Below are 23,295 nucleotides of genomic sequence, written 5' to 3'. Positions count from 1 at the left end.
TTTACAGTCCACAAAACACGGACGCTGCCTGTGTGCGTTCCGCATTTTGCGGATCGGAACAGGCGCCCATAAAAGAAATGACTATTCTTGTATGCAAAACGGACTACAATAGGACATGTTCTTTTTTTTTTTTTTTTTTTTGTGGGTCCACGGAACGGAGTAACCGATGGAGTGCGGACAACAGCACACGGAGTGCAGTCTGCATCTTTTACGGCCCAATTGAAGTGAATGGGTCCGCACCCGAGCCGCAAAAAAATGCAGCTAGGATGCGGACCAGAACAACGGTCGTGTGCATGAGGCCTAATCAGAAGTCTTCTCAAGGGGCTAAATATGTCTAGAAATGTCACTTATGAGCGGAATGTAAGGAATGAAGAGAACAACAGGAGGAGGCAATGTGGGCAGGACGCATCCGTCACCTCATATATCACCTTCCTATACACAGTGATATGGAGCATGCTGGTATAACCTGGGCATCTCCTGTATATAATTATATATGTACAGCTGGTATAAGTTATACATCTTCCTGTATATAGTGATATGGACCGTGCTGGTATAACCTGGGCATCTCCTGTATATAATTATATATGTACAGCTGGTATAAGTTATACATCTTCTTGTATATAGTGATATGGACCATGCTGGTATAACCTGGGCATTTCCTGTATATAATTATGTATGTACAGCTGGTATAAGTTATACATCTTCTGCATATAGTGATATGGACCATGCTGGTATAACCTGGGCATTTCCTGTATATAATTATGTATGTACAGCTGGTATAAGTTATACATCTTCTTGTATATAGTGATATGGACCATGCTGGTATAACCTGGGTATCTCCTGTATATAATTATATATGTACAGCTCGTATAAGTTATACATCTTCTTGTATATAGTGATATGGACCATGCTGGTATAACCTGGGTATCTCCTGTATATAATTATATATGTACAGCTCGTATAAGTTATACATCTTCTTGTATATAGTGATATGGACCATGCTGGTATAACCTGGGCATCTCCTGTATATAGTTATATATGTACAGCTGGTATAAGTTATACATCTTCTTGTATATAGTGATATGGAGCATGCTGGTATAACCTGGGCATCTCCTGTATATAATTATATATGTACAGCTGGTATAACCTGGGTATCTCCTGTATATAATTATACATGTACAGCTGGTATAAGTTATACATCTTCTTGTATATAGTGATATGGACCATGCTGGTATAACCTGGGCATCTCCTGTATATAATTATATATGTACAGCTGGTATAAGTTATACATCTTCTTGTATATAGTGATATGGACCATGCTGGTATAACCTGGGCATCTCCTGTATATAATTATATATGTACAGCTGGTATAAGTTATACATCTTCTTGTATATAGTGATATGGACCATGCTGGTATAACCTGGGCATCTCCTGTATATAATTATATATGTACAGCTGGTATAAGTTATACATCTTCTTGGATATAGTGATATGGACCATGCTGGTATAACCTGGGTATCTCCTGTATATAATTATATATGTACAGCTGGTATAAGTTATACATCTTCTTGTATATAGTGATATGGACCATGCTGGTATAACCTGGGCATCTCCTGTATATAATTATATATGTACAGCTGGTATAAGTTATACATCTTTTTGTATATAGTGATATGGACCATGCTGGTATAACCTGGGCATCTCCTGTATATAATTATATATGTACAGCTGGTATAACCTGGGTATCTCCTGTATATAATTATACATGTACAGCTGGTATAAGTTATACATCTTCTTGTATATAGTGATATGGACCATGCTGGTATAACCTGGGCATCTCCTGTATATAATTATATATGTACAGCTGGTATAAGTTATACATCTTCTTGTATATAGTGATATGGACCATGCTGGTATAACCTGGGCATCTCCTGTATATAATTATATATGTACAGCTGGTATAAGTTATACATCTTCTTGGATATAGTGATATGGACCATGCTGGTATAACCTGGGTATCTCCTGTATATAATTATATATGTACAGCTGGTATAAGTTATACATCTTCTTGTATATAGTGATATGGACCATGCTGGTATAACCTGGGCATCTCCTGTATATAATTATATATGTACAGCTGGTATAAGTTATACATCTTTTTGTATATAGTGATATGGACCATGCTGGTATAACCTGGGCATCTCCTGTATATAATTATATATGTACAGCTGGTATAAGTTATACATCTTCTTGGATATAGTGATATGGACCATGCTGGTATAACCTGGGCATCTCCTGTATATAATTATATATGTACAGCTGGTATAAGTTATACATCTTCTTGTATATAGTGATATGGACCATGCTGGTATAACCTGGGCATCTCCTGTATATAATTATATATGTACAGCTGGTATAAGTTATACATCTTCTTGGATATAGTGATATGGACCATGCTGGTATAACCTGGGTATCTCCTGTATATAATTATATATGTACAGCTGGTATAAGTTATACATCTTCCTGTATATAGTGATATGGACCATGCTGGTATAACCTGGGCATCTCTTGTATATAGTTATATATGTACAGCTGGTATAAGTTATACATATTCTTGTATATAGTGATATGGAGCATGCTGGTATAACCTGGGCATCTCCTGTATATAATTATATATGTACAGCTGGTATAAGTTATACATCTTCTTGTATATAGTGATATGGACCATGCTGGTATAACCTGGGCATCTCTTGTATATAGTTATATATGTACAGCTGGTATAAGTTATACATCTTCTTGTATATAGTGATATGGACCATGCTGGTATAACCTGGGCATCTCTTGTATATAGTTATATATGTACAGCTGGTATAAGTTATACATCTTCTTGTATATAGTGATATGGACCATGCTGGTATAACCTGGGCATCTCCTGTATATAATTATATATGTACAGCTGGTATAAGTTATACATCTTCTTGTATATAGTGATATAGAGCATGCTGGTATAACCTGGGTATAGCCTGTATATAATTATATATGTACAGCTGGTATAAGTTATACATCTTCTTGTATATAGTGATATGGACCATGCTGGTATAACCTGGGTATATCCTGTATATAATGATATATGTACAGCTGGTATAAGTTATACATCTTCTTGTATACAGTGATATGGAGCATGCTGGTATAACCTGGGCAGCTCCTGTATATAATTATATATGTACAGCTGGTACAAGTTATACATCTTCTTGTATATAGTGATATGGTCCATGCTGGTATAACCTGGGTATCTCCTGTATATAATTATATATGTACAGCTGGTATAAGTTATACATCTGCTTGTATATAGTGATATGGAACATGCTGGTATAACCTGGGTATCTCCTGTATATAATTATATACAGTACAAACCAAAAGTTTGGACACACCTTCTCATTCAAAGAGTTTTCTTTATTTTCATGACTATTAAAATTGTAGATTCACACTGAAGGCATCAAAACTATGAATTAACACATGTGGAATTATATACATAACAAGTGTGAAACAACTGAAAACATGTCATATTCTAGGTTCTTCAAAGTAGCCACCTTTTGCTTTGATTACTGCTTTGCACAGTCTTGGCATTCTCTTGATGAGCTTCAAGAGGTAGTCACCTGAAATGGTCTTCCAACAGTCTTGAAGGAGTTCCCAGAGATGCTTAGCACTTGTTGGCCCTTTTGCCTTCACGCTGCGGTGCAGCTCACGCCAAACCATCTCGATTGGGTTCAGGTCCGGTGACTGTGGAGGCCAGGTCATCTGGCGCAGCACCCCATTACTCTCCTTCATGGTCAAATAGCCCTTACACAGCCTGGAGGTGTGTTTGGGGTCATTGTCCTGTTGAAAAATAAATGATGGTCCAACTAAACGCAAACCGGATGGAATAGCATGTTGCTGCAAGATGCTGTGGTAGCCATGCTGGTTCAGTATGCCTTCAATTTTGAATAAATCCCCAACAGTGTCACCAGGAAAGCACCCCCACACCATCACACCTCCTCCTCCATGCTTCACGGTGGGAACCAGGCATGTAGAGTCCATCCGTTCACCTTTTCTGCGTCACACAAAGACACGGTGGTTGGAACCAAAGATCTCAAATTTGGACTCATCAGACCAAAGCACAGATTTCCACTGGTCTAATGTCCATTCCTTGTGTTCTTTAGCCCAAACAAGTCTCTTCTGCTTGTTGCCTGTCCTTAGCAGTGGTTTCCTAGCAGATATTCTACCATGAAGGCCTGATTCACACAGTCTCCTCTTAACAGTTGTTCTAGAGATGTGTCTGCTGCTAGAACTCTGTGTGGCATTGACCTGGTCTCTAATCTGAGCTGCTGTTAACCTGCGATTTCTGAGGCTGGTGACTCGGATGAACTTATCCTCCGCAGCAGAGGTAACTCTTGGTCTTCCTTTCCTGGGGCGGTCCTCATGTGAGCCAGTTTCTTTGTAGCGCTTGATGGTTTTTGTGACTGCACTTGGGGACACTTTCAAATTTTTCCCAATTTTTCGGACTGACTGACCTTCATTTCTTAAAGTAATGATGGCCACTCGTTTTTCTTTACTTAGCTGCTTTCTTCTTGCCATAATACAAATTCTAACAGTCTATTCAGTAGGACTATCAGCTGTGTATCCACCTGACTTCTCCACAACGCAACTGATGGTCCCAACCCCATTTATAAGGCAAGAAATCCCACTTATTAAACCTGACAGGGCACACCTGTGAAGTGAAAACCATTTCAGGTGACTACCTCTTGACGCTCATCAAGAGAATGCCAAGAGTGTGCAAAGCAGTAATCAAAGCAAAAGGTGGCTACTTTGAAGAACCTAGAATATGACATATTTTCAGTTGTTTCACACTTTTTTGTTATGTATATAATTCCACATGTGTTAATTCATAGTTTTGATGCCTTCAGTGTGAATCTACAATTTTCATAGTCATGAAAATAAAGAAAACTCTTTGAATGAGAAGGTGTGTCCAAACTTTTGGTCTGTACTGTATTTACAGCTGCTATAAGTTATACATCTTCTTGTATATAGTGATATCAACCAAATTCCCCCCCCCCCCCCTTCCCCGCACACTCCTGCTCCACCACACTGGACCTCAGGGCTTCTGTGGTCGAGAACAGTGAACTGGTCTAACCAGGAGGGCAGCCTGCCAGAGGAGGAAATGATGGCGCACAGGGTGTTTACTGCAGCCATGCCGTGTGTCACCACCTACTCAGCTCCGCAGACTGTATCACGCATGGCAGGATTAGATACTCAGCTCCGCAGACTGTATCACGCATGGCAGGATTAGATACTCAGCTCCGCAGACTGTATCACGCATGGCAGGATTAGATACTCAGCTCCGCAGACAGTATCACACATGATAGGATTAGATACACAGCTCAGCAGACAAGTATCACACAGGATAGGATTAGATACACAGCTCAGCAGACAGTATCACACATGATAGGATTAGATACACAGCTCAGCAGACAGCATCACACATGGCAGGATTAGATACTCAGCTCCGCAGACAGTATCACACATGATAGGATTAGATACACAGCTCAGCAGACAGTATCACACATGATAGGATTAGATACACAGCTCAGCAGACAGTATCACACATGATCGGAGCTGAGTATCTAATCCTCAGACTGTATCACACATGATAGGATTAGATACACAGCTCAGCAGACAAGTATCACACATGATAGGATTAGATACACAGCTCAGCAGACAGTATCACACATGATAGGATTAGATACACTGCTCAGCAGACAGTATCACACATGATGGGATTAGATACACAGCTCAGCAGACAGTATCACACATGATAGGATTAGATACACAGCTCAGCAGACAGTATCACACATGATAGGATTAGATACACAGCTCAGCAGACAGTATCACACATGATCGGAGCTGAGTATCTAATCCTCAGACTGTATCACACATGATAGGATTAGATACACAGCTCAGCAGACAAGTATCACACATGATAGGATTAGATACACAGCTCAGCAGACAGTATCACACATGATAGGATTAGATACACAGCTCAGCAGACAGTATCACACATGATAGGATTAGATACACTGCTCAGCAGACAGTATCACACATGATGGGATTAGATACACAGCTCAGCAGACAGTATCACACATGATAGGATTAGATACACAGCTCAGCAGACAGTATCACACATGATAGGATTAGATACACAGCTCAGCAGACAGTATCACACATGATAGGATTAGATACACTGCTCAGCAGACAGTATCACACATGATGGGATTAGATACACAGCTCAGCAGACAGTATCACACATGATAGGATTAGATACACAGCTCAGCAGACTGTATCGCACATGCAGGATTAGATACACATTTCAGCAGACAGTATCACTCATGATAGGCATAGCCACGTCGCCTCAGCAGACAGTATCACACATTACCTAGATACACTGTTCCTGGAGCCTGTCATGCATACATGTTCTCTACGAGTGTCTCTAGGTGAGCGGTGACATGTTTGGAGGATGAGTCAGGGACATGCTGTGTCTATATTTACCTTCCCTAGCCGTCCTCTAGTGACCTGTCCTTGTAGTATCCTGTATACAGGGAAGGGGACTGGGACCATGCTGTGGGGGGCGTGTCCTGTATGCAGGGAAGGGGATTGGGACTATGCTGCAGGGACTATATGTCATGTGTACAGGGAGGGGGAGTGAGACCATGCTGTGTGTGTGTGGGGGGGGGCGTCCTGTATACAGGGAAGCGGAGGACCACTGGGGCCATGCTGTGGGCGATGTGTCCTGTATAGGGGGACTGGGACTATGCTGAAAGGACTATAGGTCCTGTATACAGGGAGGAGGACTGGGACCATGCTGTGGGGGGCGTGTCCTGTATACAGGGAGGAGGACTGGGACCATGCTGTGGGGGGCATGTCCTGTATACAGGGAGGAGGACTGGGACCATGCTGTGGGGGGCGTGTCCTGTATACAGGGAGGAGGACTGGGACCATGCTGTGGGGGGTATGTCCTATATACAGGGAGGAGGACGGACCATGCTGCAGGGACTATAGGTCCTGTATACAGGTAGGAGGAAACCTGGGACCATGCTGTGGGGGGAAAGCCTGTCCTGTATACAGGGTGGAGGACTGGGAACATGCTGCAGGGACTATAGGACCAGTATACAGGGATGAGATTGGGACCATGCTGTGGGGGGGCGTGTCCTGTATAGAAGGAAGAGGACTGGGACCATGCTGTAGGGGGGCGTGTCCTGTATAGAAGTAAGAGGACTGGGACCATGCTGTAGGGGGGCGTGTCCTGTATAGAAGGAAGAGGACTGGGACCATGCTGTGGATTAGATCTGGGGCTCAATATAGCATTCCTGTGTTATTTGGCTTGCAGTGTGGACATTGAGGTGCGGTAATGGCTCAGGTATGTCAGACTGGTTATACTGAGTAAGGAATTCCAGCAATGGCCTAAGATCCATCCAAGATGGAGACTCTGCTCACATCTGACTACACGGAAAACAAAAACATTGGTGGAAACTGCGTAAAAGAAAAACTCTCCTGTCGCCTATAGCAACCAATCACAGCAGAGCTTTTATTTTTAAAGAGCTGAATATGAAATGAAAGCTGCGCTGCGATTGGTTGCTATGGGCAACGGGACAATTTCATATATGTCTGCCATAGTTTTTTATAAAAGCATGAAGCTATTGTGGGGTTTCGCTCAGGTAGATAGGGTAAGCGGTCGCAGTACAGAGGCAAAATACAAGTTCTTAAAACGTCAGTGTTTATTCACACTTGAGGCAGTTGCACAAATCAGCACGTAACTTTTGCAGCCTTTGTGTTAATTCACACACAATGGAAAGTTCATATAACACAAGTCACCTTGCTGGCAGTTCTGCCTCCAGTAGTCCACGGCAGGCTTTAGGGGGCCTGTTTCCCCAGCGTGCAGCTCTCAGCCCTCCAGCGTGGCACAAAGCCTTTAGATGCTAAAAAACAGAGACATCTCTGCTGAGCCCAGCTGCCTATTTAAGGACAGCCAGGTGCTGCCAAAACCTGAAGCGGTACTTATACTTCGGTCCGATATTTGACCTCACCTGGCTGGAAACCAGCCCAGCCGCACAACCCCTCACTGTGTCACACTATATAAAGGAGAGAGGGCCCTGTATAGGACCCCTTCCTCCTACTCATGGTTCACACTGTTAGGCCGTTCCTTCTAGGGATAGGAGTCCTGAGTCCTCCCAACTGTTTCCCGATATGTTATTTTTGGGACAACCCCGAGACACAGGAATGTAGCTATAGTGAAGCAAAGGTAGTACTCACCAGAGGGTGAGGGTGTTGTAGATGGGGTCCATTTTACAGATTTTTTTTATTGGGGCCCCAAAGCTTCAAGATGTGTGTTGGGGGCAAGGCAAACTGATAAAGGGGTCAGGGGGCACTCCGGCCTTTCCTCCTAAAATTCATGGGCAGTCCCAAGATGGAATAGCGACGAGAATTTTAATGTTGACCCCCTGCAGTTTTTGCAATTCCTGTCCCCGATCGGTAACCAACTCTCTTCTCTCTTCCAGAATGTCGTGGCCAAGTATGGCTCCCAGTTTCGGGGGAATTCACAACACGATGCCTTGGAGTTTCTTCTGTGGCTACTGGACCGGGTCCATGAAGATCTCAACTCACCATCTCAGAAGTCCAAGATGTCGGTCAAGGTTGGTCTACTGTGGAAAAACTGGTGTGTCCCTCTGCAGAGTCTGACACAGTCCAATCAGTGCTGCCGGTGTCAGACTGTGCAGTGACCCCCCCCCCCCAACTGGTAACACCCAGCTGGACCTATAGTTATCTCATTCGAGTAAAGGGGTGGCATAGAAAGTAAGGTAATCTCTCAACATAGAAATGTTAAACCTAAAGAGCACGTGTCAGCAGGATCAACCCTATTAAGCTAGACATGCTTCCTGTTAGGGTTGATCCTGCCGATTAAAATGATACCTGTCTTGTGAAAATTTATTGTAATGTTATTGAGAAAAAAAGACTTTAGAGCACTGAGGGTGGGGTTAACCCCCTCATTGCTCCTCCATCTTTTTTCTCAGGAACTCCACAACCGATTTTCACAAGATGGGTACCATTTTGATCGTCAGGATCAACCCTACCAGGCTGTATAGGTTTAATAGGATTGATTCTGTTGATAGATGCACCAAATTTAGCAAACGTAGTGCTACGTTTGATAAATTTGGTGCTTCAGTACACTTAGGGTGGGGCCTAACCTCTCGGTGCTCCTCAGCTCCCTAATGTTGGCCCTGCCCCAGCGGTGCACTGAAGTCTTCATTTGTCTGATGAATAAAAGTCTTTTTTCTTTGGAACGCCACAAATCGATTTACACAAGACATGTATCATTTTAATCGGCAGGATCAACCCTACCAGGCTGTATAGGTTTAATAGGGTTGATCCTGTTCACAGATGCACCAAATTTATCAAACATAGTAGTGCAACATTTGATACATTTAGTGCAAATGACGGCAAAGCAGACTCCTGCAGAATTGACGGCTCAGTTTTCCTCCTCCCATCGTATGGAATCACCGACTAATCTTCTCTTCATTATAATTTGTGATGTTTTTGAGCCCCTCTTAATTGGCTCCTGCAAATCCTCCCCAGACAAATCTGTTCATCTGCACCAGCGCTGTCAGGAACATGGAGGGGGATTCATTTTACATAGTTGGGCCATTATGGAATATCAATGTGATTTATCAATCTAGGAGATGGTGAAAGTGGAGCAAAAAGGGGGCACCATGAGGGGCCAAGGCTGACTTTACCCTTAAAGCGGTTGTGCAGGCATAGCTTATAGGTGCAATGGGTGGAGCTTAGCAGTGCAACAGGGTGGAGCTTAGTATGATGGAGTGGGGCTTATAGTTGCAATGGGGGTGGAGCTAATCCATGCAATGGAACAGAGTTTATATGTGCAATGGGAGTGGAGCTAATCCGTGCAACGGAACAGAGCTTATAGGTGCAATGGGTGGAGCTTAGTTATATGGGCAAAAAAATACACAATGCAACATTACTCTGCAAACCAAATAAAGTACAACAATTGCCAAAATAATAGAAAGTATTTTGGTGCAAATGCTACGCTAATAAATTTGAGATGCTTGGCAAATCATTTTGTACAAAATTATTTGGGCCCGTCTGCCAAACGTCAAGGCGATCTCAATAAGAGCCCAAATAATTTTGTACAAAATGATTTGCCAAGCATCTCAAATTTATTAGCGTAGCATTTGCACCAAAATACTTTCTATTATTTTGGCAATTGTTGTACTTTATTTGGTTTGCAGAGTAATGTTGCATTGTATATTTTTTTGCCTTTGTGCTTTCAGCCATAGCAACGCGCACTGGATGTGCTGACTGACCCACGATTTTTCTTTGGAGCTTAGTTATATGTGTTGGAGTTTATAGGTGCAAGTGGGTGGAGCTTATAGTTGTATTGGGGTGGAGCTTAGCTGTGCAACAGTGCAGAGTTTTTAAGTAAAATAAGGCGGAGCATATAGGTACAATGGGTGGAGCATAGTGATCTGGATTGGAGCTTATAGGTGCAATGGGGTGGGGCTTATAAGTTTAATGGGGTGGGACTTATAGTTGTAATGGGGCGGAGCTTGGCTGTGCAAAGTTTTTAGGTGCAATAAGGCGGAGCTTATAGGTGCCATAGGACATGACTCCTAGGTACAGCGAGGGGTGTTTTTTATGTAATTCTGGGGAATATTTTTTAATATTCTTTTTAATATTTTTTTTCAATTTTTGCTTTCCTTTTATTTTTTTTCAAGAATTATTTTTTTTTATTTCACGAAAACCTAATAGAGACCTTTTTTTTTTCTATTATTTGGAGTGAGGAAATATCCTGTCGTGAAAACATCCCGATTATAACATGACTCGTTGGGGGAGGGGGGTGTAAAAAAATAAATAAAAAAATCAGCATCTCCATCCATCCATTAGTCCTGGTCCTCAGTGCCTGTCTTGCCTCAGGCATGTAGGAGACGTGTGTCAGTGTAATGTTTGCCTCTGCTGTTCCCATTAGGTACATACGGTAATACCGCCGCGTGCGCTGCATTTCCCTCCGACGCCTGGATAAGACTTTTTAAAAATGTATGTCCCAGTGTGTGAGCTGGAGTTCACTGCCGGGCCGTGCGGCGGTCAGTAAGCTTCCGTGGCGAGCCTCCAAAAGAAATAAAGAATCTGCTTAACCCCTTCCCTGCTGGGCAGATTGGTCTCTGTATACAGTGCCGATGACTGTCCTTCCTGGCGACCTGGGGGTTAAATGATGAATTAGTTAATGCTCCCCTGTGCAGTCTTCCAGGCTCATTGACGTGCGTGCTATCATCTGCACTCACGTCTCCCGTCACTTTCTGCTACCAGAAGAGTCGGTGTACTGCGGGGGGGAACGACGTGACCTATAACTGGCGCACGTTATAATGGGCGTCACTGGTTTTAAAATCTGAAGCGTGTCAATTGAATTTGCGCGTAAAATCTGCATGCTATACTGGAGAAATAGATTTTTCTGCGCGTGTGCTGTGGATCCGCGAGGAAATCTGGGAAACGGCGGTGGAAAAATCCATCCTGTGTGCTGGCGGCATTCTTTTCACCCAATAGGGCGCCCTGACTACCGAGGCTGTATGTATTATATGGGCACTGGTCTTTTCGGATTTTGTCATGGGGCCCCTGACCCTGCAGATATAGAATATACCGTACGTAGATATATTTCTCTAGCCCTTACTGCTTTACTGGTGACTGACTGACTCTGAGCACTCAGTGATTCACATGTATTGGGGTCTGGGCAGTTCGGACACTGGGTACATACAGTGCATTGCAGGTGTCTGAGGGGGTGACCCCCTCCCCCCCATTCTCTTCCTGCGTACACCAGGCTTCCACCATGAGAGGCCTGAGCAGACGGCGGCGTCCCCGGTGTCGCCCGGCGCCCTGCCAGCGAGGCTGAATCCTGGGATTAGGCAGAAGCTCTGGACAATGGAGGCTCCATCAGGCGTGGAATCGCATTGTACCTCTCACCTCCGAGCTCGAGGTCACTTCCTCGCGTGGTAAATGGCGCAGCAGGAAGCGCTGTAGACGCCGGGATCGGGGAGGTGTTAACCGTTTAGTGTCGTCTGTTATCTCTATTATTCAGCTGTCTGAATGGTTTGTGCGGAGCTGTAGGGGGGCATCCAGGGGGACGAATTTTGGCGAGGAGAATCTGAGATAAATCCGCGCTCTATAGAGATTTTTTAAGGGTACGTGCAATTTTGCAGAAATCCGCTGCGGAATCCAAAGCCTTGGCGGCGCATTAACCACTGCCGCTTCCATGCATAAAAAAACTCCAGTTAAATAGATTCAAAACTAAAAAAACTCCAGTTGGAAAAAATTGGGCGTGGATTTCACGTGGATATTTTTGCATGAAATACCCTTAAAATCCCATACATTTTGCTACAACTGTAAACAACACAGATTTTCCAGACGTAAACTCCGTTGAGCGGTATACACTACGTCACCCAGCTTTTCCGGACACAGATATATAAAAACTTTTTTTTTTACCTTATATAAACTTATTTAATGTATTTTATATTTAATTCTTTCCATATTTTTCTCATGTGGCTCGTTAGTACACGACCCCGTCCTCTTTGGCCATCACGCTCGGTCATGTGACCCGGCTCCTTCCTGCTTATATATATATTTACATAGTAAATAAGACATTCTTCCAGGCTGGCGGGAAGGGAGAGGAGCGTCTCTCTGGCCCACGGAGGATGTGTTCTCACAGGTGTATGGCAGGCGCTGGTAGCTGTCTTCTGCAGAGCTGACAGTCTGATTCCAGGCAGGCAGTGGTACTGAAGGCCTCGCCTGGAGCAACACGGTTTTATTGCATGGATTATAAATAATATGTGGTGCATGCGTCGGGGGACTTTCCTACAAACTGCACGCGATGGGAAGCCCTGGAAATAACGAGGCTCCAAACTGGGGGGGGTTGGAGGGGTAACTGACAGCTCCTTAGCTTCAGACCAAAATCTGTAACTGATCCTCCAGCATAGGGCCACTGACATACTGACTCTGGCCAGGCTGAGCTCCAGCCGTTGTCAGCCGGATCAACCCCATGGAACCTCATTGGTGGGGTTAACCCTGCTGATTAAAATGATACCTGTCTTGTGGAAATCGGTTGTGGCGTTCCTGAGGGGGGGAAAAAAATACTTTTACAGAGGGGCGGGGCCTTCTCCTTGGCTCCGCAGCAGCTAGCCCTGCCCCTGCAGTGCATGAAAGCCCTCATTTGCATAAAGGGTTAAAGTCTTTTTAGAGAGGGAATGCTGAAAACGATTTTCACAAGAAAGGTATCATTTTAATCAGCAGGACAAACCCTACCAGGCAGCATGCCTGATTTAATGGTGTTGAGCCTGCTGAGAGGTGCTATTTAAATAGTGGGCTCCATTTTACAGCCAAAGGATGCAAATAGGTTAGTTTGGGCAGCTTTTCCCGTACCTATGGATATGCCGGGCTCTGAGACCTTACAGTTAAAGGACCCACACCTACCATCAGTCCATTGGGACTCCCTGAATAGTAACACCCCTGGGTTTAAGGTTTTCAATAACCCACCTTATGCGGCAGGTCCCTGTGATCATCAGATGTACTGTAGCATGCTCATCTTGTAGCGGCGGGGTGTCAGCAGTACCCAGCAATAGACAGATGGGTGAGGAGCTTGTATTTTGCAGCTTGTACTTGGCAGAACTCTCATTAACGGATCTACCATGCTTCCTTAACAATCCTCTTACGGCCCCCTCCCCTCCATACAATCACTTCCATCAATTCCTTGAATTTCTTTCATTCTACTCAACCCCCCTCACCCCAACCCCACCTCCTGCTGAACGGCACTGTTAACCCTTGTCATGCCAACACATAAAAGTACTCTTATGGTGTCTGATGCCAATTAGCTTTGACCGGCTGCCACCTCGGTTTCCTCGCAGTGCAGGGAGGGGGCGTCTGTTGTAGTGGGTGTCATCCATCTGCTTATCATAGTTGCCCAATTATAAAAAAACACACACATGAAAAAAAAACATTGTAGGATTTACCGCACATAATCCCTCACAGGAGCTTATCCTCCGTACTACAGCTGACTGCACACAATCTACACAAGAAGAAATCCATTGTCTACCCATTATTGTCATAAAGTCTTCAGGTTTTTTTTTTTTGGTTTTTTTTACCCTCAGAAGGGGAGACTGTGCGGGCATCAGTAATTATCTTACTACCATTATAATATTATGTGGTCATCTGGGCAGCAGTATTATAGTAGTTATATTCTTGTACATAGGAGCAGTATTATAATAGTTATATTCTTGTACATAGGAGCAGTATTATAGTAGTTATATTCTTGTACATAGGGGCAGTATTATAGTAGTTATATTCTTGTACATAGGAGGCAGTATTATAATAGTTATATTCTTGTACATAGGAGCAGTGTTATAGTAGTTATATTCTTGTACATAGGAGCAGTATTATAGTAGTTATATTCCTGCACATAGGAGGCGGTATTATAGTGGTTATATTCTTGTACATAGGAGCAGTATTATAGTAGTTATATTCTTATACATAAGAGACAGTATTATAGTAGTTATATTCTTGTACATAGGAGCAGTATTATAGTAGTTATATTCTTGTACATAGGAGCAGTATTATAGTAGTTATATTCTTGTACATAGGAGCAGTATTATAGTAGTTATATTCTTGTACATAGGAGCAGTATTATAGTGGTTATATTCTTGTACATAGGAGCAGTATTATAGTAGTTATATTCTTGTACATAGGAGCAGTATTATAGTAGTTATATTCTTGTACATAGGAGGCAGTATTATAGTAGTTATATTCTTGTACATAGGAGGCAGTATTATAGTAGTTATATTCTTGTACATAGGAGCAGTATTATAGTAGTTATATTCTTGTACATAAGAGACAGTATTATAGTAGTTATATTTTTGTACATAGGAGGCAGTATTATAGTAGATATACTCTTGTACATAGGAGCAGTATTATAGTAGTTATATTCTTGTACATTTAGAGCAGTATTATAGTAGTTATATTCTTGTACTGTTCATAGGAGGCAGTATTATAGTAGTTATATTCTTGTACATAGGAGGCAGTATTATAGTAGTTATATTCTTGTACATAAGAGACAGTATTATAGTAGTTATATTTTTGTACATAGGAGGCAGTATTATAGTAGATATACTCTTGTACATAGGAGCAGTATTATAGTAGTTATATTCTTGTACATTTAGAGCAGTATTATAGTAGTTATATTCTTGTACATAGGAGCAGTATTATAGTAGATATATTCTTGTACATAGGAGCAGTATTATAGTAGTTATATTCTTGTACATAGGAGCAGTATTATAGTAGTTATATTCTTGTACATAGGAGCAGTATTATAGTAGTTATATTCTTGTAAATAGGAGCAGTATTATAGTAGTTATATTCTTGTACATAGGAGGCAGTATTATAGTAGTTCTATTCTTTGACAATTTTCTTTTTATTGAAAATATGAACATCAAAGCAGATCATAAGTGAACAGTTCTCACAGTTCGCCACATACAGCATAAACGCCACAAGCCGCTGTAAGAGAGCGGGATTACAGCTCCATGGTACACACAAAAATATTGATCAAGCAGGTAGTAAATAATCACAGTAAAGACATAAGTTCTAGGTCCGACCTGCAGGAGTACCTGCACATGGTTCAAGGCATCATCAGTATCGCAAAGTGATCCACTTCTTTAATAACATTAGAGATTAAGGAAGGAGGGAGGGTGGAAAAAATAGGAAGGCCGGAACAGGGTGTAGGGAGAGGAGGAAAGGAAGAGGAGGGAAGGGAAGAAACTGCAGGGAGGGGAACGAGAACAAAAACCCATCCATGTGCCCTGTATATCTAGCGCCTTGAAAGTGTTTCCCAGTTTGGTGTCCTATCACTAGGAGCGTTTAGAGAAATCCTGATCGCTACTTTTATAAAAACGATCTATCAGGAGAGAGAAAGCTCGTAGCCGACTCCATCAAAGACCTATCGGTGTGTCCCTAAATCTCTTGACACTATCTAATGTACACTACTCGACTCCCCTGAACAGGAACCAAGGGGTCCACATTTTCACAAATTTGTTGTGGCTCCTATTCTCCCAACTCGCTAACTCCTCCATCCGACATATATGATAGTAGTTCTATTCTTTTACATAAGAGCAGTATTATAGTAGTTCTATTCTTGTACATAAGAGCAGTATTATAGTAGTTATATTCATGTACATAGGAGCAGTATTATAGTAGTTATATTCTTGTACATAGGAGCAGTATTATAGTAGTTATATTCTTGTACATAGGAGCAGTATTATAGTAGTTATATTCTTGTACATAGGAGCAGTATTATAGTAGTTATATTCTTGTACATAGGAGCAGTATTATAGTAGTTATATTCTTGTACATAGGAGGCAGTATTATGGTAGTTATATTCTTGTACATAGGAGGCAGTATTATAGTAATTATATTTTTGTACATAGGAGGCAGTATTATAGTAGTTATATTCTTGTACATAGGAGCAGTATTATAGTAGTTATATTCTTGTACATAGGAGCAGTATTATAGTAGTTATATTCTTGTACATAGGAGGCAGTATTATGGTAGTTATATTCTTGTACATAGGAGGCAGTATTATAGTAATTATATTTTTGTACATAGGAGGCAGTATTATAGTAGTTATATTCTTGTACATAGGAGCAGTATTATAGTAGTTATATTCTTGTACATAGGAGGCAGTATTATAGTAGTTATATTCTTGTACATAGGAGCAGTATTATAGTAGTTATATTCTTGTACATAGGAGCAGTATTATAGTAGTTATATTCTTGTACATAGGAGGCAGTATTATAGTAGTTATATTCTTGTACATAGGAGCAGTATTATAGTAGTTATATTCTTGTAAATAGGAGCAGTATTATAGTAGTTATATTCTTGTACATAGGAGGCAGTATTATAGTAGTTATATTCTTGTACATAGAAGCAGTATTATATTCCTGTACATAGGAAGCAGTATTATAGTAGTTCTATTCTTGTACATAAGAGCAGTATTATAGTAGTTCTATTCTTGTACATAGGAGCAGTATTATAGTAGTTATATTCATGTACATAGGAGCAGTATTATAGTAGTTATATTCTTGTACATAGGAGCAGTATTATAGTAGTTATATTCTTGTACATAGGAGCAGTATTATAGTAGTTATATTCTTGTACACAGGAAGCAGTATTATAGTAGTTATATTCTTGTACATAGGAGGCAGTATTATAGTAGTTATATTCCTGTATATAGGAGCAGTATTATAGTAGTTATATTCTTGTACATAGGAGCAGTATTATAGTAGTTATATTCTTGTACATAGGAGCAGTATTATAGTAGTTATATTCTTGTACATAGGAGCAGTATTATTGTAGTTATATTCTTGTACATTTTCACATTGTACACGTTCCCATGAGAAGTGCTGTCATATACATGGTGGTCTTAGAAGGCCTTATATTAGTAGTACCTGAGGGTTGACAAATATATCAGGATATGACAACTACTGCTTCATCCTAAACCTGTTCCCAAGGACCAAGCCACTGACTTGAGTAGGGATGAGCGAACTTGTGTTTTCAGCATACAAGGTTTGGGTTATCTAAAAATTCGGTTATGGATTTTGCTACCACGGACCATAACTTTATGGTCCGTGGTAGCGAAATCCATAACGGAATTCTTCGATAACCTGAACCTTGTACGCTGAACTTGAATGACAAGTTTGCGCAACACTACTAAGGAAGATACTGCTGCTCCCACTTCCTCAACTAAGCCATCCAGTACCTTTCATCAGTCTGAGCCCTGCCTCCACCTGTTAGACAATTGTTAACCCTTTATGTTCCAGGTCCTTCCAACAAACCAGGTCATGTCCTGTCCTGACCACAGCGGGAAGCATTACTGTAGGATTACATTTTTATATTGTATATTTTATATTCTTTATTTTTTACAGTATTGATTATTTGTATTCTGCAGCCCCCGGGTTCCGATCACGGCTCTGTGAGCTCCGTACCCTCCTCACCCACGGAGAGCTTTGTCAAAGAGCATTTTCAAGCTCAGTACAGGTACGTTAGAGAGTAAACATTTCAACTTTTAGTATAATAAAAAAAAATATATTGTTTTATTTTTTTTACTTTTTTGTCCATTTGTTTTGAATAATTATATAGATTATGATGTCATCTGGTGTCATTTTGCTGCCCAAAAGAGAGATAATAGCCGTTCCTCCCAGTGGTTAAGGAGCTGACACCACTGTAATTACCTATCCACAGACACCTCGCCTGGCTCCATATTATCTATATATAGAATTGACGACTGTTTGTTATATTTTGCATCCAGGTCAGGATTAATCTCTTTGTCCTTTCAGATCTTCCCTCACTTGTCCGCACTGCCAGAAGCAGAGCGACACTTATGACCCCTTCCTGTGCGTTTCTTTGCCCATTCCCCTGCGACAGACAAGGTGAGGAAATATCATAAGTATATTCTAGGTTTCTTCCATTTTTTTTTTCACGTTTAAGGCTTTTTTGTGGTAAAAATGAATTATTCAGTGTTGCAGTTTCCATATTGTCCACTAGATGTCAGTACCACAGGTAGCCTAATAAAGCTAATAAAGACCATCTCTCTTTACAGCCTGTTGTAAAACTTAACATAATCATTGTGTATCAGTTATATTATAAAGCAGAGTCTGGCCAATGGCGTTTTTTTTTCTTAAGTTACTAATATGGGTGACAATATTTGTTTTTTGACCCGTGGAAAAGACTCATTTTATTAATAACTATTTATTATCAGAGAATACGGAGTTACAAATGGTACAAAAATTGAGTCTTTGCTCAATTTCACGGCAAGTGGGTAGGCGGTCTGCAATTAGGGCCGTAAGGGTACTTTCACACTAGCGTTATTCTTCTCCGGTGCTGAGTTCCGTCCTAGGGGCTCAATCAGGGAAAAGTACTGATCAGTTTTATCCTAATGCATTCTGAATGGAGATGGAGAGCAATCCGTTCAGGATGCTTTAGGATGTCTTCAGTTCAGTCTTTTTGCCTTTTCAGGACGGAGATAATACCGCAGTATGCTAAAATTCTGAAAACGTGCAGGAACACTTGCGGGAATGCCGGATCTGGCATTTTTTCCCATTGAAATGGATTAATGCCGGATCCAGCTCCGAGTGTTCCAGCAAAACGGATCAGTTTTTGCTGTCTGCGCATGCTCAGATCGAAAAAAATATGAAAAATATAAATGCCGGATCCGTTTTTCCGGATTACACCGGAGAGACGGATCTCTCATTTCAATGCATTTGTCAGACAGATCAGGATCCTGATCCGTCGGACAAATGCCATCAGTTTGCATATGTTTTTACGGATCCGGCAGGCACTTCCGGCGATGTAACTGCCTGCCAGGATCCTCTGCCGCAAGTGTGAAAGTACCCCAATATGAAATTATACAGGACGTAGTGAGGGAAGGCATCAAATAATTACAGTTTGTCGCTTCACATAATATCTCTGACTCCCACTCTCTATATGTGTCTTGATAAGAGCCAGCAATGGAGCGGAAGGGGTTAAGCTGCCTCCGACTATGACCCAGCGGAACTGTGTTATTACGTGGATTACTGGGAATTGTAGTTTACTAATCACAGCAATTAAATGTCATTATTATTATTTACTTTTTTTACACATTACTCATGAAATTACTGAAAATGTTTTCTGGGTATTTTTTTTAATCTGTTTTTTTCCAGTCTATAATTATGCGTTTCTTAATTCTATGGGGTGCTGGGAAGTCAATATGGCCACCATATTGATCCTATGTTCATTTTTTATTTTTTTTTTTTAGAGCCCTGAACGTTACTTTAGTTTTCCAAACCAAGCAGCAGCGGTTCCTCCGCATAGGTCTGGCCGTGCCGTTGTTTGGCACCGTTGCAAGTCTACGTCAGATGGTGGCCGATCTGGGCAAAGTTCCTTCAGATCAGGTAATATCTTTTGTGATTTAGCAAAAACTAGATATTTCCTTAGCCTGGCATCCGATTGTCCAGTACTTTATGGACAAGACACTGATTGTCTTCTCAGGTATGGTTTATCGTTTAACCCTTTCCTGCACATTGACCTGATAGTATGCATGTAAGCTCTGCATGGGACTGGCCAAACCCACCGAGAACACCCACTGATAGATGCGGCTTACATAAGCCCTGCCCATTTATGGCCTGGGACAGCCCGAATTTGCCAGGACTGTCTCTGAAAATTAGGGAAAGTCCCTGCAAATTTGGCAACTATGGGTATGTCAATGGTCTTAAAGGGGTTATCCAGGATTTTCATAATGGTGGCCTATCCTCAGGATGGGTTAGTTCCAAATTTACCAACTGCAAAGTAGGTAAGTATGCTGCTCGGTGCCACAATCAAACCTGATCCAGACCAGGGGTGCACCAAGCCTTTCTGCTGCCTGAAGTGAAAACTGAAACAGCCCCCCCAACCCCCCAATGCCAATTTCTTATACTGACCCCTTCCCTCCAGGCATACTGTTAAAGACATACTTGGAAAACATTACATACAGAGCTACAAAACATACAGGGTCATACAGTGCCACATACTGTGCCCACTGTGCTTCCCAGTACTGCAGATAATCCCCCTTCTGCTGCCACCCTCTTGTCTCTACCTGGTGCTGCCTGAGGCAATCGCCTCAACTCGCCTCATTGGTGGTGCTCACCCCTGATCCCAACAATGTGCGGCATCATATCACTGTGAAGACAGCCTGGGCCCAGACAGAGATCCCTAGGGCTGTCTCTCATACATAAATATGCCAGTTTATTGTAATAAAATAAAAAAAATCAACATAAATATAAAGTCCCTTTATGGGTAAAAAAAGGAAAAAAAAATACATTTAAAAGATAATTTCAGAAAATGAGGTAACCCTCCTATACCTGGTCTCTGCAGGTGATCCTCGTTGAGTTACACTCCAGCGGCTTCCAAAGATCCTTCTCCGATGATGAAGACCTGAACACCATTGCTGAAGGAGACCCGATCTACGCCATTCAGGTCCCTCTGGCCTTAAACAAACTATCGGCCTCTAGTAGGAGCTCAGGTGGGTTCCAAAGCTGAAGGGTCAGGCTGCTGCCTTAAAGGGCATCTCCACTGAAAATGGAAAACCTTAGTTATGGGTTAAATTATGAACTATTATGGGCAGAATTCCACTTTCCTTTAGCTAAGTCATCCTATCTATCTCCCAATCATCCAATTTTTCATTGGATTGTCCCATGGAATGGGTCATAAGGTGGGTGGTGCTTAAATAATTTTGCATAAAGTAGGTGGTCCTGGGCAAATTGTGGGCATGGCTTAAAAGTGCCCTATCAATAGTCAAGAAAATGTTGGGAGGCATTATGGAACTGTCTGGTGAGGTTGCTAACAGTGGCCGTGGCTGTGACAACATGGAGAAGAGGCTGGCAGTCCCATAAATCACTTGTTATCGTACAAGATCTGATCAGAACTTCAAATGGTGTCACAAGTGATAAACCCACGGTCTGCTGGGAGGATTCTGTGTCGTTGCTGGAGTTACTGGTAATTGTGGTGAACTGGTCTAATTCTTCCGTCTTGCAGGGTATCCTCACAGCCTTCCCTCCTCCCCCCGCTGCTTCGATCAAGATGTGCCAAAGTTACCTGGAGGAGGCTCCATCTCATCTGAGTTCCTGGCATCAAGTTCTAAACTTCTTCTACTTCTGTGCAATTTGGAAAGTGGGAGTCAGCAGGCAGCAAGGTACATCTGCAGGGCTTAAAGGGAAAGTCCATTTGATCTTGGATTTTATGTATGCCTGTTGCTCCCTGGTATCAGCTATTCCAGGCTGAGGAAAGTCTAGACCAGGGATGGCCAACCTGCGCAAAAATATTTATGTTCCACACCAACATATAAGCAAGGTATCTTATTGTTCCTGATTTATTCAAAAAACATTCTCCGTCAGTTTTATCTGGAGTTATGGTCATCTTTACAGAGTCATGATATTAATAAATCCCAGAGTTGCCGCTTGGTGGTTGATTCCTATGTGAACCACGCGGTTAAAATTGATATTTTTGACCACTGAGGAAGAAACCTATGAAGGTTTCGAAACGCGTCTGGGAGAGAGATAAAAAAACACAGCAAAAGTTAAAGAACGCAAGGTCCTGTATCAAGGGGTAAGGCCTCATGCACACGGCCGTTGTGCGGTCCCCAATGCACGGGCAACATCCGTGCAGGGGGCCCGACCCACTCAACTTGAATGGGTCCGTGGTGTGTCCGCACCATAAAAAAAAATGACATGTCATATTTATTTGCGGTGTGGAACAACAGAAAGAAACACCACGTAAACACTCCGCAGTGCTTCCGGTGTTCCGTGACTCTGTACCGCATCTCCGAAATGGTGGACCCATTCAAGTAAATGGGTCCGCATCCGTGATGCGGGGTGCACACGGCTGTCTGCATGAGGCCTAATCCTGAAGCTACGGAGCACGATCGGCTTTTCAGAGACACACCACCCACATGCGCCAGGGGTTAGGTGCCGGCCCCCACGAGCAGCACCCAGCGCGAATACAAGCGGCCTGATCAGCAGAGCGATCTATGCTAACAAAGTCATCTAAATCTATAAACAACATTGGAAATCCGGTAAGAGGACAACATCATTACTTACCAGACCCTTCTTTATGACTGTCTGCATTACTTCTGAAAGTGAGCGACTAAGGGTACTTTCACACTTGCGGCAGGACGGATCCGACATGCTGTTCACCATGTCGGATCCGTCCTGCGGCTATTTCGCCGTGCCCGCGGACCGCCGCTCCGTCCCCATTGACTATAATGGGGACGGGGGCGGAGTTCCGGCGCAGCACGGCGCTGCACGGAGAAAGGCCGCCGGACTAAAATTACTGCATGTCAGGCTTTTTAGTCCGGCGGCTTTCTCCGTGCACCGCCGTGCTGCGCCGGAGCTCCGCCCCCGTCCCCATTGTAGTCAATGGGGACGGAGCGGCGGTCCGCGGGCACGGCGAAATAGCCGCAGGACGGATCCGACATGGTGAACAGCATGTCGGATCCGTCCTGCCGCAAGTGTGAAACTAGCCTAAGTAACAACTGCAGTAACTCGCGTAAATAACCGCGTGGTTCACATAGGAATCAACCACCAAGCGGCAACTCTGGGATTTATTAATATCATGACTCTGTAAAGACGACCATAATAATACTACCATAAGTCC

The 23,295-nt window shown here is 42.5% G+C and overlaps 1 protein-coding gene across 1 annotated transcript in view; it reads left to right on the top strand.

The window, feature by feature from the left end:
• USP43 (ubiquitin specific peptidase 43) overlaps positions 1–23,295 on the top strand; it is a 41,128-nt gene that overhangs the window by 5,533 nt on the left and 12,300 nt on the right. Inside the window, exons 2-7 of the mRNA XM_044299004.1 lie at positions 8,589–8,723; positions 18,080–18,168; positions 18,468–18,560; positions 19,925–20,060; positions 21,019–21,166; positions 21,679–21,835. Coding sequence (XP_044154939.1) covers positions 8,589–8,723; positions 18,080–18,168; positions 18,468–18,560; positions 19,925–20,060; positions 21,019–21,166; positions 21,679–21,835 — 758 coding nt within the window. The remainder of the gene's footprint in view (positions 1–8,588; positions 8,724–18,079; positions 18,169–18,467; positions 18,561–19,924; positions 20,061–21,018; positions 21,167–21,678; positions 21,836–23,295) is intronic.

The sequence above is a fragment of the Bufo gargarizans genome, chromosome 6, assembly GCF_014858855.1.
Source record: "Bufo gargarizans isolate SCDJY-AF-19 chromosome 6, ASM1485885v1, whole genome shotgun sequence".
NCBI classification, from domain to species: domain Eukaryota; kingdom Metazoa; phylum Chordata; class Amphibia; order Anura; family Bufonidae; genus Bufo; species Bufo gargarizans.
Note: the sequence above shows the minus strand (reverse complement) of the source record. Positions and strands in the feature narration are given on the sequence as shown.